At 47.9% G+C, this 18,711-nt stretch overlaps 1 protein-coding gene across 2 annotated transcripts in view; it reads left to right on the plus strand.

Annotated features, from left to right (window-relative positions):
- ME3 (malic enzyme 3) overlaps positions 1-18,396 on the plus strand; it is a 200,944-nt gene extending 182,548 nt beyond the window's left edge. For both annotated transcript variants that reach the window (XM_050941335.1, XM_050941326.1), the window contains exons 8-14: positions 3,190-3,287; positions 5,542-5,655; positions 6,336-6,441; positions 7,660-7,802; positions 9,136-9,309; positions 10,356-10,454; positions 15,319-18,396. In XM_050941335.1, coding sequence (XP_050797292.1) covers positions 3,190-3,287; positions 5,542-5,655; positions 6,336-6,441; positions 7,660-7,802; positions 9,136-9,309; positions 10,356-10,454; positions 15,319-15,480 — 896 coding nt within the window. In that variant the 3' untranslated portion in view covers positions 15,481-18,396. The remainder of the gene's footprint in view (positions 1-3,189; positions 3,288-5,541; positions 5,656-6,335; positions 6,442-7,659; positions 7,803-9,135; positions 9,310-10,355; positions 10,455-15,318) is intronic.
- Positions 18,397-18,711: the final 315 nt, after the last annotated feature.

Below are 18,711 nucleotides of genomic sequence, written 5' to 3' on the forward strand. Positions count from 1 at the left end.
TGGAGTATCAGAGCACCTCACAGCCTAACTGAATTTATCCGCATGACACCGGAGGGAGGACAATGCTGCCCACCATTACAGGTGGAGACCTGGGGCCCAGAGGGCTTAAGTGACTTGCCTAAGGTCACACAGGAAGTCTGGCAGAGCAGGAACCTGAGCCTGGATCTCCTGAATCCCAGTTGAATGTTATAGAGCATCATTCTTTATTAACAGCCTTCTGTTGTCTGCCCCCCACATACACAGTGTTCATATAAATAACAGTGTTGCCTATTAAGGTTGCCAACTTTCTGATTTTAGAAAACCAAACACTCTTCCCCCACCCACAGCCCCACCCCTACCCCAAGGCCTCGCCTCTGCCCCACCCCTTCTCCGAGGCCCCACCCCAGGCTCCGGGCAGCGCTTACATGAGGCGACTCCTGGAAGCAGCCGGCATGTCCCTCAGTCTCCTAGATGGAGGGGCCAGGGGGCTCTGCGTGCTGCCCATGCCCACAGGTGCTGCCCCCACAGCTCCCATTAGCTGCAGTTCCTGGCCAATGGGAGCTGCGGAACCGGTGCTCAGGACAAGGACATCATGTGGAGCCCCCATGGCCACCCCTGTGCCTAGGAGCTGGCCATGCCAGCTGCATCTGGGAGCTGCAGAGTCAGAGAAGGCAGGGAGCCTGCCTTAGCCCAGGTGCAATGCCAACCAGACTTTTAGTGGAGCCACCAGGGTCCCTTTTCGACTGGGCATTCCAGATGAAAACTGGATGCCTGGCAACCCTATTGCCTACTTAGAAAGCAACTAGCCTGCTCTGTAAAGCCAAGACACTGGAATCTCTATAATAGCCTGGGAACTTGCTTAGTCCCCTTGCAGAGGGTTTCTCTGTAGCAGAAGTTGCTTGTTATTATATACTTTTCTATGGCAATTATCAGAGTGTCTGGGTGCCTTTATCATGAGTTAGGTACCTCCAAAAACACACTAGCACGTGGTTTTCTCTCCTCCACAGGCAGCCACTCCTGAACTAGATCAGATGCAGAGGGTGTGCGATAAGGCACTAAATTGCACTATCCCCATAGCCTTGCTTTTTGTGCAAGCTGGAGGAAAGAGGAGGGGGAAAATTGAATAACTCGGACATAGGTTAGGGGTTTGTTATAGAAGTGGAGGGGTAGGGTTCTGTGGCCTGCATTGTGCAGGAGGTCAAACTAGATGATCACATTGGTCCCTTCTGACCTTAAAGTCTATGAGTCTATGAAGCATCCACTTAACACTAGAAAGCTTCAGCCACACAATCCCATGATGAGCTTTGCTGGGAGATTTCCTACCATTGAAATAGGTACAGCGCCATCTGGTGGTTGTATAGCTCACATTCATGCGCCCTTAATTAGCATCATCTTCCATTATGCTCCTTAGAGTGGGTGGAGGGGTGAGAGCTGCACTTTCCCCTGCGCTAACATCAGGGCGAGCCACTGGGCTGGCTCACCCGCTTTCTCTAGCTGATGAAAACTCTGCCTGGCTGGACTTGGGGAAGGGGCGGGGGACAGGAAAATGTGAGCTGCTGGAAGTATGGGGAAACAGGGTATTTAGCCTGCCTGGCGGGCGGAGAATTCTTTACTTAACTGCATGGTGAGAGCGGAGAGGCCAGTGGGAGGCCCCTTGGAGGCAGATCCAGGCTGCCCAGCAGGGGAGGGGTACAGGAGCAGACTCGCCATATCCATTGAAGCCTTTACATCAGCACAAGCCCTTGCACCTGACTCTGGGCCTGTGTTTCCATAATATACACCCTGTGTCTGTCGCAATCACAAGCCCCTCACCAGCCTGTAACTCCCTCGGCTCTTTTCCACTGTGGCGCTTTGCCTGGCCAGACTCCATAGATACACACTTCTGGTGACTCATAGGGGGTGGGGAATGACTCAGGCCAAGATACTCTAACCCTGTTTGAAGGGAGGCTGGAGGAAACTTTGAACTGTCCTGGTGAAGCAGCTGGGATGGTGCAGAGCATCTGGCTGAGGCTGTTACACCAGTGGATCTAAGGCTATGTCTACACTTATGGCACAGTCACTGCACACCCCCATAGCATGGTTATAAATGGCAGCCTAGATGCTGAGGCACTTCTTCAGCGAGTAGAGACATGCCAGAACCCTAGGGCACATGCCCTACCCAGCTCTCTACATGCCCAAGGCCATGCCTCCCATGTCTACATTGCTATTTTAGCAGTGTAGTGTCCCACGGCCTCCCCCCTGCCGGAGCCTTTCCCTGCTGTATGCAGCTACACACCGCAGACTGGACACAGCCTGCCTTTCACGGCTGTGTATAGCTATGGATACCCAGCCTACACGTCACCGCAAGTATAGCCAAGGCCTGGCTGATCTGTGCTTTTCATAACCCTCTCTCTTTCCCCCCCATATGTCTCCCCACTCCCCCCCCCCCGCCCAACTTCCTCCTGCTGACTCTGGAGTGGTAGTTTTCTCCCCAGCTCTGGGCTAATAGACAGGCTGGGCACTGAGCCAGAAGTCAGTGTGAGGGAAGTGAAGGAGAAGAGAAAGCAGGGAGCTGAAAGGGAATTGGAAGAGAGAAGGCAGGTCCAGGGGTTAGGACAATAGCCTGGAACTCAGGAGACCCGGCTTCAATTTCCAGCTGTGCTACAGACTTCCTGGGTGACGTTGGTCAAGTCACTTAGGGTATGTCTACACTGCAGCTGGAGGTGCAATTGCTACCCAAGTAGGCCTACCCGGGTTAGCTTCCATCTAGCTACCATGGCTAAAAATAGCAGTGAAGACGCAATAGCACAGGCTAGAACCATGAGTATGTATCCACTGCTGCAGGAAGGCATGTCCTGCCCATGCCGCCACTCTTCACTACTATTTTTAGCTATAATAAACTAGACTGGCTAGATTAAAGCTAGTGTGGCTATATCCATGTAAACTGTAATCCAATCTCTGATTGCAGTATAGACACACCCTGAGTCTCTCTTCACATCTGTTCCCCATCTGTAAAACTGATGATAGCACTGCCCTGCCCCACAGAGGGGCTATGAGGATAAATACATTAAAGGTTGTGAGGTGCTCAGATACTACTACGGTGATGCGGAGGGGCACAGTACCCGAGAGATGTTTTCCTGCACGTTCTCAAACAACTAGCAGCTGGATTTAGTGAATGGCACCTTCTGCCTTTGCTCCTCTTGCTCACTGGTGTCTCTGTTCTCTTTTCAGGTACTGCCTCTGTTGCAGTAGCTGGCATCTTCGCAGCCTTAAGAATCACAAAGAACAAGCTCTCCGACCATAAGTTTGTTTTCCAAGGAGCCGGAGAGGTAGACTTCACCTGGGTTTGGCCCTAAATACAGTATTTGTCCTTTCATTTTAAGAGGGTAAAAATTGAAGCATAAGGCCCAGATCCACAAACCCTAGTGCCTAAGTCCCAGTTTTGGATTCTATTGTGATCCACAAAAGTCACACTCAGCTGCTGCCAAACCCTATAGGCGCGTAAGTTTCTGCCTCTGGGTGTGCGCACTGCCACACCACTCCAGGTCCCTGGAGGCCTATCTCCAAGAGCGATCCACAAAGCAGGGGAAGACAGGCTATTGGATCAGGTCTGATTCAAAATCAAGGAGGTGCCACCACCTTATAATTTCTAGCCCAGTGGTTAGAGCCCTCACCTGGGGTTTGAGACACCTAAAATTCTATCCTCCCCTGAGGCAGAGGTGGGAAAGGATCTGAACAGGCACCTCCACCCTCTCAGGGGAGTGTGCTAACCACTAAGCTCGGGGATACTCTGAAGTGGGGCTCCCTCAGTCTGTCCTGTGGAAGCTGTGGATATATAGAGTCACAGGGCCAGAGAAAGGATGAGAACAAGTCTGTAGTCCGGTGGTTAGGGCACCCACTTGGGAGATCCTGGGTCAGTCCACCTGCTCCAATCACTGTTTAATTATGTATACAAAATAGGACAGCTTCCACAGGAGAGAGTAAGGGAGCCCATCTCAGAATGTCCCACCAGGTGGGCACCACCTCCTCTCCTCGCCAACGGTTCTGTGTGGTGTGAAGCAGTCACCTAATTCATTCTCACAAGAAATATCTCAGTGCCTGTCTCCCTGAGAGAGCAGGGCTTAGGACACACCCCGCTTCTCCCATTGGCTACTTTAGGCAGCCCCTTGCCTAGCATGCTGGCTTTTGTGGATCACATTCTAAGGCACCCGTCTCTCCCCATGCATTATATAGGGAGCCTGGGTGCCTCACTTGGCTCTGCACATCAGTATTGTTCCAGTGGTTTTTTTTCATGCAGTGCTCCGCCAAAGTCTCTTTGTGGATCCAGGCCTAAGCCTTCAGCCAGGCTGGAATTCAGTAAAGAGAAGCAAAGGGACAACCTACTCTTAATGTACCTTTCTGACCAGGAATGGTCTTCATTGCTTGTTAGCCCTTCAGAGCCAGCACATCTGAGGGGAAGCTGGAGCTAGAGCCTGTTCCTCCTCGTGCATCACCAATAGAATGGTTTACTTAAGTTACAGTCAGCTCCGTGCAAAGCCACAGAGTGCAATGAGGCTGCACAGGTGTCAGTGGGGTTTTAATTTGGCCTGCAGAACCTTTATTACTGATCATGCATGAACTGAAAGGAGCCCAGCTTGACAATCAGGGCCTGCCTGCCAAGCTGGTTGTTAGGGAAAACAAAAATCTTCTTCCTCATAATCTGAGCCTGTCACTGAGGAACAACGAACACAGAACTCCCCAATGCCACTTTTACAATCATTTGCCAGAGTTGAGCCACACTTTCCCTTTGAGGCAGAAGCCATCTCTACCTCTGTGTGTGTACAGTGCCCACCACAACAGGGAGAGGAAGGGTAGCTAGTGGTTAAGGCTCTGGAGTGCGGCCTGTGAGATCTGCCTTCAATTCCTGTCACCAACTGCCTGTGTGATTTTGCCCCTCTGTAAAATGGAGATTACAATCTAACAGTCACGACAGATGGGTGTGTTCGGCATCTTTCCACCCAGATCTCAGGTGAGGCCTCTCAGTGAAACCATAATACCAAGAACTATAGACAGCAAGTCAAGGTTATTTTGTTTTTTTTATCATGAGACTGGGGGAAGAAAGAGGGGACTGTTCCCCTCTCAACATTTCAAATTTACCACTGTTGCCTAGAGTTCCTCTCTGCTGGCTTCATCCTGGAGCCGCACCAGTCTGGCTTCTACCTGCGTCTCTCCACTGAAACTGCTAGTACAAAGGTCTCAGACAACCTCTTCCTGGTCAGATCCTAGGGCAATGCTCCATCTTCAACCTCCTTGACCAGTCTGCTGCGTTAGAAGCCATCAATCACTCCCTCCTGTTTGACGCGTTTCAGCTAGATGATGACGACTTGTATTACTGTGTGCGTTGGAGCCTCAGTCATGGCCCAGGGCCCCGGTGTGTTAGGTGCTGTACAGAACAAAAAGAGGATCCCTACCCCACAGCGTTTACAATCCATGTGCTTTTTGGGAGGAGTGTGAGGGGACCTGTCATCTTTTTAAACCTCTCCAAAATGAGGCACGTTCCTCTGAGGAAATGATCGGAATTTGCTTTCTGCTTATGGGTTTCAGGCTGCCATGGGCATAGCCCAGCTCATCGTTATGGCCATGGAAAAGGAAGGAATTTTGAGGGAAGACGCCATCAAAAAAATCTGGATGGTGGACTCCAAGGGACTAATTGTCAAGGTAAATCTGCCTCTGTTGCACTGTTGTGCAGTGGTGCATGATAGATGCAGTGTAACAGGCACAGGGTACAATGGGGCCTGACTCATTAACCCAGAGCAAGCAGATCCAGTGGGCCACAGGCAGCCCTGAAGTAAGTGGTTGCAATTCTGTTGAAGTCAATGGAGCTGCACTTGCTTATACACAGCGAGGTAGACTTTGCTTTCCTATTTTTGATACCCTTTCCAGAAGCATTTGGACATTCCGGGGATAGCTCCAGCTGCAGAGTCAGGCACCATTCTGCTTTTCAGGCCCAATGGGACTTTGTAAATCTCCTCCCCAGGAGACAGAGCTTTCTTGAGATTTGGTCCAAGACACTGGAATGAACTTCCGCCCAAACTAACCTCACCACCTTCCACGCGAAGTGCAAGGTGCACATCAAAAAAGAAACTTACCAACACAAACCACTCCACTGCACACAATCCTCCCCCCCCTGCGAGAGGATGGGAGAACAAACCACACGTTAACAGATGTTAGTCACATAACACACAACTGGAAGGTGCGCAGATACTACAGGGATAAGTGCGGTATAGCAGAATATAGAATGGGGTGAGGCACTGAAATCCTGCAAACAAGATTTTGCAAATAATCGATCCAGACTTTTCTCACCTGCTGGAGGCTGGTTTGTTCCTTTTTCCCTGCAGGGGAGGAGTCACCTGAACCACGAGAAGGAAATGTTTGCCCAGGACCACCCCCAGCTGAGAACTCTGGAGGAGGTAGTGCAAAGAGTGAAGCCGACAGCTATTATAGGTAGAGTCACAGAAACGGGAGCTCCGTTTCACTTGTCTAGCTCTTGGGGGGGTTCTTTCTTTGTTCCAGGGGCTCCTCTGTTGTCCAGTCCGACTCTCAAGGCCTCCCTGCCTGCATTTTTTTCCTTTACTTCCCAAGATGCCCCATCTCTTGAGGCTATGAAGCACAAGCTCCCTCCCTCCTTCTGTTGAATAGGGATCCCTTGGGAGCCAATTGGTGCTGCCCTTAATTGGCCACAGAGAGCACTCTTGAGTTAAGCAGAGTTCTGCTGCTCCTGGAGGCTGAGCCTGTATATCCCTGGGCCCCTACCAAATTCATGTCCCATTTTGGTCAATTTCACACTCATAGGATTTTAAAAATTGTAAATTTCAAGTTTTCAGCTATTTAAATCTGAAATGTCATGGTGGTGTAATTGTAGGGTCCTGATCCAAAAAGGAGCTGTGGGGGGATTGCAAAGGTTATTGTAGAGGGGGTTGCAGTATTGCCATACTTACTTCTGTGCTGCTGCTGGCAGTGGCGTTGCCTTCAGAGCTGGGCAGAGTGGTGGCTGCTGGCTGGTAGCCCAGCTCTGAAGGCAGAGCCATTGCCAGCAGCAGCGCAGTAGTAAGGATGGCATGGTATGGTATTGTCTTCAGAGCTGGGCCCTCAATCAGCAGCTGCCCCTCTCTGGCTGCCCTGCTCTGAAGACAGCAGTGCAGAAGTAAGGACGGCAATACTGCAACCCCCCCCTGCAACTCCCTTTTGGATCAGAACCCTCACATTTGAGAAATGCTGGTCTTCCCCATCAAATCTGTATTGTATAGTAAAAAGCACACAAAAGACCAGATTTCACAGAGGAACACCAGATTTCATGACCGCAAATTTGGTAGGGCCCAATATATCCCCAATTGACCAGCAGAGCAAGAGTCTGGTGCCAGGTCTCCTGAAGGATAGTGCTGAGCATAGCTAGAAAGCCAACCCAGACAAACACTTGGTTTGGGCTGTTTGCTGATCCTCTGCTCGATGGAGTGGAGGGCTTTGTCCTGAAGGTGGTTTTGTCACTGTAAATCTGACTTGGAGAGTGGAGACAATGGAGGTCTCTGGAAAGGGGTGGCCTTCTCCCTCAGAGTCATACAGTTCAGTTTACTGAGCACCAACAAGAGCTGAGGTTTAAGGAAACATGGGCCCGATCCATTGGAAGTCATAGAGTGAATCAGGAATTAACTGTTCACTTCTTAGGTGTAGCTGCCATCGCAGGAGCTTTCACGGAGAAGATTTTGAAGGACATGGCATCTTTCAATGCCAGGCCCATCGTATTCACCCTAAGTAACCCCACGAGTAAAGCAGAGTGCACAGCCGAGCAGTGCTATCACCTAACAGAGGTAAATGTGAGACTGTCTCTCCCAGCACAGCAGCTGAGTGGAACAGCCAAAGAGACTTAACACACAGAGCAACCTCTCTATGTGCTACAGTGATCTGAGGGCTCTTCGGTGGGTCATGGATGAATGTAACCTCCTGGCAGAGCCCCACTGATGTACAGCTCATGCCTAGTAAAATGGTAGCCTGCAGGGCTCTTGCAGTTGATCAGCCCCACGGGGGCAACTTTCGTTCATAAACTCTCAGGCTTAGTCTGCACCCCAGAATTAGGTTGACCCTAGCTACCCCGTTCAGAGAGCTGTGAAACATTTTGCACGCTGTGCAACATAGTTAGGTTGAACTACACACACACACACACACACACACACACACACACACACACACACACACACACACACACACACACACACACACACACACACACACACACACACACACACACACACAGAGTGGATGCAGCTAGGGTGACAGAATTCTTAACTATATTGATGGAAAACCCCCTTTGATGTAGAAAACATCTACACTTGCACAGCAGAGACATACCCTTAGCGTTAATGGTGGTGATTTGTTGAGGGAGGCATTCCTGATGCAGAGACCCTCCTTCCCTCCAGGGCCCAGCTACACAACCTTGCTGGGGTTGTAGCTTTTTATTAGGTGGAGAGGAGGGAGGCCCTGATCCTACCTCAAACTCCCTTCTCAGGCTGGTCCATCAGAGCTGTGTTCCTCAGTGAGCTCCTCAAATGCATGAGGGCCCTAGCTCAGGTATTCATGGGAGGCAACATTGGGATTTGGATCAGGCAAGGGGGAAGAGAGTGGGTAAGGCATTGGACTGGAACTCAGGAGATCTGGATTCAAGTCTAGGGTCTAACTCAGCCTTTCTGGGGGGCCTTGGGTAAGTCATTTAGGCCCAGATCCTCAAAAATATTTAGACTCCTAACTTCCATTGATTTCAGTGGAGGTTAAGTCTAAATACCTTTGAGGATCTGGGCCTAAATAGCTCTGCACATCTCCTTCTCCTCTGTAAAATGAGAATATTTTCCTGCATCAAAGGACACTGTGTTGATAGGAGCCATGTATGTATCTAGATAAATAGGTTAGAATGAGACATCTGGTACCAGGCCAAATGGAAAGTAAATGCCACATGGCTCTTTCCGCTGGGCAAACAAACTGTATGTCCGTTTAAATAGCAGTCAGACCCTAACGGTGATGGAGCTGTTGCTGAATGATCAATGAATTTACTATCACAGTCACTGTACTCCTAGAGCTGGGTTCTGGGATCCCCTCAAATATAGACATTGCATCTCCAATATCTGTGTGTGTGTCTGTCTCTCTCAACAGGGCCGAGGCATATTTGCAAGTGGGAGTCCATTCCCTAATGTAACCCTGGCCAGTGGACAGACCTTCTTCCCCGGCCAAGGAAATAATGCCTACGTATTCCCTGGAGTGGCGCTGGGAGTTATTGCCTGTGGGGTCCGGCATATCTCTGACGATATCTTCCTCACCACGGCAGAGGTTTCAGATCTATATTTAACTGGTGCTTTTAAAAAATTAAAAAGCAGCTTCAATGAGGCTTGTTGACCCCCCAGGAGTCTAGTTAAGTCCTTGGCTAGGAACCGGCCCAGGGCAATGTGTATCATGTGAACTTCAACCCCTCAGCAAAAGGCTGCAGACTTTCCCAGCACAGCAGGATGCTAGAGCTTCCATTGTGCCAACAGAAGTCCTCTGCATGAGCCAGTATTTGGTTCCCTATATGGAGGGAGCTGTGGGGGGAGAGGGGGCGGGCTAGGGCACATGTCCCCTGGAGTCCTGGGTATTTTTTCTTACAGGCAAAAATAACAAATCCAAAATAAAACAAAAATCCCCTAAAGCTTTTGATCATATTTGAAACAGCTGAATTTATGCCATAGCCTTTCCCCTGCTGCAGGAGGTGCCTGGCTCCCATCAGTGGAGGGAAAAGCAAGCAGCCACAGTTCCCCGCCACGCCAGCAGCTCTCACAAAGATATTTTTGCCACTTTGCATTTTCCTCAGCCTTCGTTGTAGGCTGTATTTTTAGAAAAATGTCTGTTTTCAGATGATAACATATAGCCAATGTGGCATGTTTGGGAGACATAGCCAACTTTTTCTCAGAAATGGACTCACTTCTTTCAAAAATGGTAGCTAGTTGTACACAGGTATTTTGCTGTAAGGGCTGCATCTTCAAGCAGGGAAAGGGATAGCACAGTGGTTTGACCATTGCCCTGCTAAACCCAGGGTTGTGTGTTCAATACTTCAGGGGACCACTTAGGGAAGTGGGGTAAAAATCTGTCTGGGGATTGGCCTTCCTTTGAACAGGGGGTTGGACTAGATGACTTCCTGAGGTTCCGTCCAACCTTGCTATTCTATGAAGCTCAGAATGAAATGTATGCAATTTTGAGTGATTTTGCTTTTGATTACAAGGACTGCTCCCGGCTCTCGTAGCAACTGAAGTCTCAGCTACACACTGCCTTGTTAAAGCCTTAAGAGGGCACATGCTGTACTTGATGGAGAACATGTATAACCTACCTTCTCTTCATTCTAGTCTATCGCTGAAGAGGTCATGGAGGAGCATCTTGCTGAAGGGAGACTCTATCCTCCTCTGAGTACCATCAGAGAGGTGTCCTTCAAAATTGCTGTTAAAGTAAGAATTCAAGTATTCTTGTGAAGTTTTTGTTTATATATAACCTCTCGTAACGTTGGCAAGGATTTTTCTCTTGTCCTCATCTTTGATGAGATTATGACTACCAGTATAACTGCACTGGCTATATTAGACCCAGAAACATGGGCAGTGGGTGACGCTTCCCCTTGGGGAGGCTAGCCCCCTGCCCCGCCTCTTCTGGCCGAAGCCCCGCCTTTTCCAGCCACGGACACACCTTCGCTCGCTGCTCTCAGCCCTGCCCCCCCCCTTCTGCCCCATGACTTTCCACTGGATAGAGTAGATCGGGGTAGGCAACCTATGGCACGGATGCCAAAGGCAGCACGTGAGCTGATTTTCAGCGGCACTCACACTGCCCAGGTCCTGGCCACCCGTCTGGGGGCTCTGCATTTTAATTTAATTGTAAATGAAGCTTCTTAATCATTTTAAAAACCTTGTTTACTTTTCATACAACAATAGTTTAGTTCTGTATTATAGACTTATAGAAAGAGACCTTCTAAAAACATTAAAATTATTACTGGCACGCAAAACCTTAAATTAGAGTGAATAAATGAAGACTCGGCACAGCACTTCTGAAAGGTTGCCGACCCCTGGAGTAGATCATTCAGATTTATCAGAGCTGATTCAGTGCCATGGGCCAATCACAATTCCAGGTAGCCCCACACTGTGTAACTCCCAGTTGACTCCCACTGTGTCTGACATTAATTCCATATTAGCCTCCATCACACATCGGTGAAGCCTCCTTGTCCATTTCAAATTACTGACATTGTAAATACTGAATCAGGATGTTGAGGTGAAGAGTCTTAGTAATGGTAAGAAAATGAATCCCGTGTGGTTTAAAGCTCCATGCTCTGTTTCTTGTCCTGAGTTGTGTGGCTTTCTTGTGTGATGTGAGCAAAGCAACAGTACTCACAAACTCCTGAGTTTCATCTCAGATTTTCTAGCGGTTCTTTCTGTATTTGGGAAAATGGCTGAGACCCAAATGTTAAAAGTGGCCCATTTTCAGGTGCAGGGGCGGCTCTAGGTATTTTGCTGCCCCAAGCAGGGCAGGCAGGCTTGCCTGCCGCCCTCGCGGCGCCAGCAGAGCGCCCCTCACGGCTTGCTGCCCTAAGCACGCGCTTGGCGTGCTGGGGCCTGGAGCCGCCCCTGTTCAGGTGCAAGTAGCTAGATTTTCAGAGTTGTAAATCATCCCTAACTGCACTTAGTCAGTGGGGGCTTAGAGTGATCAACACCTTGGCAAATCAGGGCCAACGTTTGCAGACTTTGGGGGCCTGATCCAGTGATGCCTGAAGTAAGCTGGAATCTTTCCATTGATTTCAGTGAGCTTATGGTCAGACTTCGGGCATCTAAACTTGGGCACCTAAATAAGTGGCCTGATTTTCAGAGGCGCTGAGCACCCAGGGCATGTTCCATCATCCTTAATAGGAGCTGCAAGTGTTCCATGAAGAGTCAAGGCCAGTGATTAAATATGGATTTACGGGTACATGTAGACACCCATGGTTGAATAACTTGGCCTTAGTGTCTATAGTACACCCAACTTAGAGACCACTTCTGAAAATTTACCCCATGCCTCAGTTTCACCTTTTCTGACTATGGGGATGTTAATACTTAGCTGCCCCCAGAGGTGTCTTGAGAATCTAGCAGTCTGTAAAGTGCTATATACATCTGATCAGCAATAGATTTTTGAAAATGAAGCAGGAAATACCACTTACTTTCCATGCAAAACATACAGCAGCACATCTTGCTTCACAGACTAGTGGTGCAGCCTCTAGCACAGAAGTCTTGGCTGATCTTGAACAGTTAGTCCTCTCTTCCACATTTTAGTGTGACTCAGATAATGAAATCTACCTCCTCCTGGGTAGGTATTCCAGGGTGCAACTCGCCACCATCCAGTGCAGTCTTTTGGGAAGTTTTGGCAATGCATGAGGGGAAAGAAATGAGTCATACAGGGGTGACTGGGAGCAAGGGGACAACGTCCCAGCATGCATCTTTCTCCCTCCTGTAATGTCATCCTTATCCCATAATTTCTGCACCTTTTTAAAAAAAAAAAAAACCCACGAACCTACGTGGCCCTCCTTGCTCTCCACCATCTCTGACAGAAGCATGGAACCCGCACAGTTCTGCACTATTGTCGTGAGTGTTCCAAGCACCAGACACACAATTCGCCGGTATTTGCAGAATCTCAGAAAGAACCAGATCAGAAGGGAACACGATGATCTCATGGAGGGCAGATATCATGGGATATAGTGAAAACCAATGCAAGGTAGTTGGTGGCATTCACAGAGCAGCTGCAGACAATGAAGCGCCACTTCTGGGCCCAACAAACAAGCACTAACAGGTGGGATCACATCATAAGGTAGGTTTGGGATGATGAGCAATCACTGCAGAACTTTTCGATGTGCAAGGAGGGCCACATTCCTGGCTCTATGTGCCGAGCTTGCCACAGCCTTCCATCGCAGGGACACCAGAATGAGAGCTGCACTGAAGTGGAAAAACCAGTGGCAACTGTCCTGTGAAATCTTCCAATGTCCGATTGCCACCGATTAACAGGAAATCATTTTGGAGTTGGAAAATCCACGGTGGGTGCCATTGTCATGCATTTATGTCCATTTTGGCTACACACATACAGCAATCTTGGCTCTCATAGGTCAGTGTATGTGAAGCTGGGGTTGGTCTGACTGTCCCCCGGTGTGGAGTAGCAGAGGTAGGGATACAGCTCCTGATGCCATGTGGAATGCTGAAGGGGTTGTGTGTAGGGAGGTGCTCTAGTAGAGATCTCCATAGGCAGCCAAGGGAGTGGCTGTTGAATCTATAGGTCCATAAGAGGCTGCAGCATCTGTGTTTGCTGCCAGAGAAGTCCCATTATGTCCCGGTGCATCTCCCTCTCCTTTCCCTGCTGGGATTCCTGAACCTGTCTCTGTCCATTCTTTCCATGTCCATACAGCCTGCAGTATTCACCCTCCAGGCCCTCTGTTCACGGTGTGATGCAGCACTGGCTTGCTGGATCTTGCTGAACATGTCACCCTAAGTCCTCTTCTTTCTCCTCCATATCTGGCTCAGGCATCCTGTGGGTATGGAGGGGAAACACCTCAAGCTACCCCTAAAACACACACACACACAGGTTGTTAGAATAGTCACAACAGAAAGCAAAAATTAAGTTCAGAACTCCCTTCCTGGGTTCCCCTAAATTTTTACAAAGACATGCTTGTTGTCATTTCTGCTTTGTAGTGCTTATGCACGGCACCATTCACAACACCAGCCATGTGAGCATGGCCCCCCCAGGGGTGAGAGAAATAAGAAGGGAATTGCTTGAAGGAATGAGTATAGGGCAGTGCCATTGAATACTGGCACCAATTTCCACAGGCGGTGATGATCTTAGCTGATATCTCACTCCTGAGGGTGACAAACGCATGGACAGCCCAGCTGCTGTTGGTGTCCTGAAGTTGCCTGGGCCTGTATGCCGCTAGCCTGTTGACTGCAATGGTGCTTCCTAAAGTCATCACCAACTGGCATGGGAAAATGTTCTGCTGGGGAGGAAGACCTAAGGCTGCCATCCCTAGAAACCTTCAGGAGAGGATTGCAGGGTACCAACATGAAAGTTTCATTGAGATCTCTCAGGCGGATTCAAGGGGCATCCCTGTGTACATGAACAAACCTCTCCACAAACCCCGACTTCCCTGCCTAACTTACAGGGGAATGAAGAGCAGCTAACAACTCTACCTCTCCTTGTTGTGCCACTATCTCTTCTAGGACGAGTAAACTAATGAAAAGTCAATAGCTGTGGCCTGTTACATTGGGGGACATCATGGTACTGGGAAATAGATTTACACACTTACCCAAGGTTCCTTCCCCTGCACTGGGCTCACTGGTGGTCAACTGCTGGCACTGACTTGACTGTGGTGGAGTCTCAAACAAGTCCTGGCTTGCAGCATAGCAGGAATCCCGATTGCATGTCCCCTAGTCTCCTTCACTCCTCCTCCTTGCTGTGCATGCCATGAGTCTGTGGTCTTAGGCTCCTCAGAGGTATCCATGGGCTGCTGGTTGGGTTTTCACCAAATACGGCATGTAGCTCTTTGAAAAAGCAACTTGTCTGCGGCTCGGCGTTGGATCGATTGTTGGCCTCCCTGGCCTTGTGATAGGCCTGCCGCATTTCCTTCGCTTTCTCGCGGCTCTGCTGCTGATCCCTGTCACACCCTTTCTCTTGAGTCCTCTGTGTAAGCTGCTCGTAGCTGTCCACATTTCTACAGCTTGTCCATAGTTATGCCCGCACAGGCTCTTCTCCCCACAGGCTCAGGACAGCCAAGATCTCCCATCTACTTCAGACCAGAGCGAGTTTGGAGCATGTAGCCCGCCTGGTCACCCAGGCAGTTTCACACAACAGTGGAGAGCTGCTAGGTGTGCTTGCTAAACCGGACAGTCAGAAAATGGCATTTCAAAAATTTGCAGAGTTTTATGGTGGCGGGAGGGGGGGGGAAGGAGGAGCCTTTCAGTCTCTGTGACCTCTAGGCAGTGGAGTTCACAACTGTAACCACAGCATTCAGTGTCAGGCATTGTGTGATAACTGCTGGAGGACTGGTAGAGCCGATATAGATAATGCAGTGTCTACACTTGCACTGTGTCAACCTCAGTACATCAACTCTGGCTCAACACCACTCGGGGAGATGGGGCTACCGTGTCTCCATAAGGGGGCCCCATCCGTGTGAGACAAATTAAAGTGTAGATACAGGCACAACTAGGTCAATGCAGGGTGGCTTACGTCGACCGAACTTCATAGTGTAGACCAGGTCTTGGGGAGAAATAGCATTAGGGATTGAGCTATTCATTATTGTTTTGGGTTTTTTTCTTGCAGATTGTTGACTATGCCTACAAACATAATCTGGCTTCCTGGTACCCAGAACCAGAAGACAAGGAAGCCTTTGTCAAAGCCCTCATGTATAGCACGGACTATGAGTCGTTTGCTATCGATAACTACAGGTGGCCACAAGCAGCCATGCACATTCAAGATGTATAATTCTTTTAAAACTCTGATCCTTAATATTCCCTGGTTGTTACCATCATTGCCAATCTTCAGGCTTGCAAAATTGTATTGTATCTGGAAACAAGCACTTTCTTACTTGCAGCTGCCTTTTTACTTTGTAAGTACCTGACTAGGGAAAAGGCCAGAGCCAACATGTGCGGTGACAGAGACATATATATCTAAAGGCTTACCCCAAGAAGTCCTGCACCACAGTTTCCACCTTCCTGCAAAGCACTCCTGTGACCTTGCATAAACAGTATTCTCGTCTAAACAAACTGTCTCACTTCTGTATCAAAAGAATGAATTGTAAGGTAGCAAATCACACAGGAAACATAGCTCCCAAGGAACTGGCTTGGGTCCTCTCTTCTACAAAGCGATGGTGGTAGAGGCCAAAACTGTCACTGACGTTTCATTTCTTTGATACACAGACTGCTACAGTGATTTTTTTAGTAATCAAAAAGAATTGCAATCAAAGGCACTGCGGCATCACTACTGTTTTGGCGCTCTAGTCTCCCTTCAGTGACACTAGCGGAAATCAGAAGTCGCTGCACTGGAGTCAATGGAGTTTGCTGTAAATTTAGGAATACCTTTCAAAAATCTTCCACGTTGAGTGTCTAATATCCTGGGACCAATATGGCTACAACAACACTGCATATGTCCTTTAACAATCAGTTTAAATGTATTAGTGAGGAATATCCTTTCCCTATTGATTCCTTTAAAAGGGAATAATATCAGCCTAACCTGAAGATGTTTTTAAAGAGATGATAATTTGACGTTCCAAGTTTGTCCTTTGCAGTGTTGTTGTAGCCATGTTGGTCCAAGGATATTGGCACGCCAAGGTGTGTAAGGTAATATATTGTATTGTACCAACTTCTATGGTGAAAGTGACAAGCTTTTGAGCTACGGAGAGCTCTTCTTCAGGCCTGGAAAAGGTACTCAGAGTGTCACAGCTAAATACAAGATGTGGCATATGGTTGGTTTCATAGTGCATTTGTCCAGAAATTCTTCCTCATTTTTTGTCCTATGACTGAGAGGTGTTAATGGGGCCACTTCACCTTGAATGGTCTCTTAAAATATGTGTTAACTACTTACGTTAAACAATCTGTTCCACCTTGTGTTTAGCTGTGACACTCTGCTGTCCCACACCTGAAGAATGGCTCTATGTAGCTCAAAAGCTTGTCTCTTTCACCAACAGACATTGGTCCAATAATATATTACATCACCAACCTTGTGTAAGTTTGTTCTGTTTATTTAAAGCCTTATTCTATTGGTTCATATCATCAAATGTCTGTAACCTATATAACTACAATCAAGATCCTACACTCCGAAGATTTAAGAGTATTTGATTTTCCTTACCTGGCTCCAATATGGCCAAGAAAGGTCTCAGGGAATAGTAATAGAGGTTTTTTTTTACTTAACATAAAACAGTACCCAAAGCATCATAACCAATAAATCAAGTTTATGTTTCTGCTGCTGGGTTAAATACAGGCTTTAACCATACAAGTCTTGCCTCATCAAATCTGACTGCCAATGCAAAGGGATGGACATCTGTTTATTTTCAGACTAGCATACAAAAAAGGAAAACAGAATCTGATCTATTTTAAAATGTTATTAACTGATGCATGAACAAAAAGTCTTAGCTCATGGTTGGCTGAAAACAGACTCATCACGTAATGAAATTCAGCATGTTCGTATCAAAAGTCAGCAATGCAGACATGTGCAACACTGATGAACCAGTTAGACCACATCTGATGCATCCCCATTGATATCGCAGCAGTCAAATAGTTTTCTCTGAACTGCTACAACCAGTTCAGCAATGTAAATGTTTGTTTCCTGATTAGCTGAGACCTTAACTTCTTTTCCCAATTAAAATATCAGTTAAAATGAAAACTGGCAACATCTCTGACATGTAAAGCCAAAACTGAGAGCTTTCTAGTTGCTTTAAGGTCCCAGTCATGCAAGGCTTTACATACAGACTTAACCTGACACATTGAGTAGTCCCACTCGCATCAATGGGATCAATTAGTCACAGTGGGTACAGTTAAGTGTGTGTGTAGGTCTTTGCAGGATCAGGGCCTAAGCCATTCGGACTGTCTGACTCTACATTGAGTCCATTGACTTAATGTTTCAGCAAGCAGTGAGATTTACTGTGCTTCTCAGGGTTTAACCTTAGGTTCTCCTCAGTCAGTATTTGGCTCAATAAAAGCTTTACTTTCAGCTCTAGTGACGTAGAAATGGGCATGCGCCAGAATCCGAGCTGATCACCCCCAAATATTGGAGGAAAACATTCAGCATCCCACCTGGACGGAGGGTGGAGGTTGTATCCATCTCTAAACAAGAGTCGGTATCTGAACTGAAATCACTGATGATTTTTCTCCCTTACTTCGAGCTATTTGCACACCTTGCATGAGTGCCTACAATCTGTGAGGAACATTACGAACACAGCAGGGGGCATGCTCCCACTCCACTCTGCTCATGAGCTAACATAAACCACATTTTGAATTCAGTCAGTGACTAAAGCAGCAGGAGAAGAAAGCACTCCCAAAACAATGCACACTTCCAACCCAAAACACCTTCTGGAGTTTGTCATTGTCTGTATTCTCCCCTCCAGTCATCAGGTGCTATAATGACAGGTTAATCTCAATATTATTCTGCTTTTCTGTGTACAGGTCCAATGGAACCCTTTCATTGTCACTTTGTCCATAAAACCGTGTTAAACTGCCTCAGTAATTCTTAGCATTACTTTATGAAGACCTCAGACAAGCTGAATGTGCTGGCCATTTTATTAGAGAGCATTAAACAGCTCCTGTAAGTGACTGTACATGCAGTGCTTTTGTAATGCAGTGACAGGTTTCTGTACTGTGTATGTTTCATTTGTATAATCAATTAAAGCTTACTTAAAAAGTGCAACACCATCCCTTCTTTTAAAAACCACGTATGCAAATGGTTTCTGAAGAGTATTTTAAATTCACTGCATATGCCGTACTCTACATGTGTCAGTGAGAGCCAGGCACGCAGACTACGCCTGAAAATGGAAGCCAATGTGGTGTTGCCTACCCTCATGGGCACCAATCCAGCAAAGCAGGTGAGGGTTCCCATTAATGTCAATGAGACTGCTCATATGTTCAGGTTCTTTGCTTAGTCAGGACTGAACTTATGCATTAGGGGCATTGTGCTGTTGGAGCACCCATCTTTCAGACAGCAAGCCATGAGCCTCACAACATC

Source organism: Gopherus flavomarginatus, chromosome 1 (assembly GCF_025201925.1).
Source record: "Gopherus flavomarginatus isolate rGopFla2 chromosome 1, rGopFla2.mat.asm, whole genome shotgun sequence".
Classification (NCBI taxonomy): domain Eukaryota; kingdom Metazoa; phylum Chordata; order Testudines; family Testudinidae; genus Gopherus; species Gopherus flavomarginatus.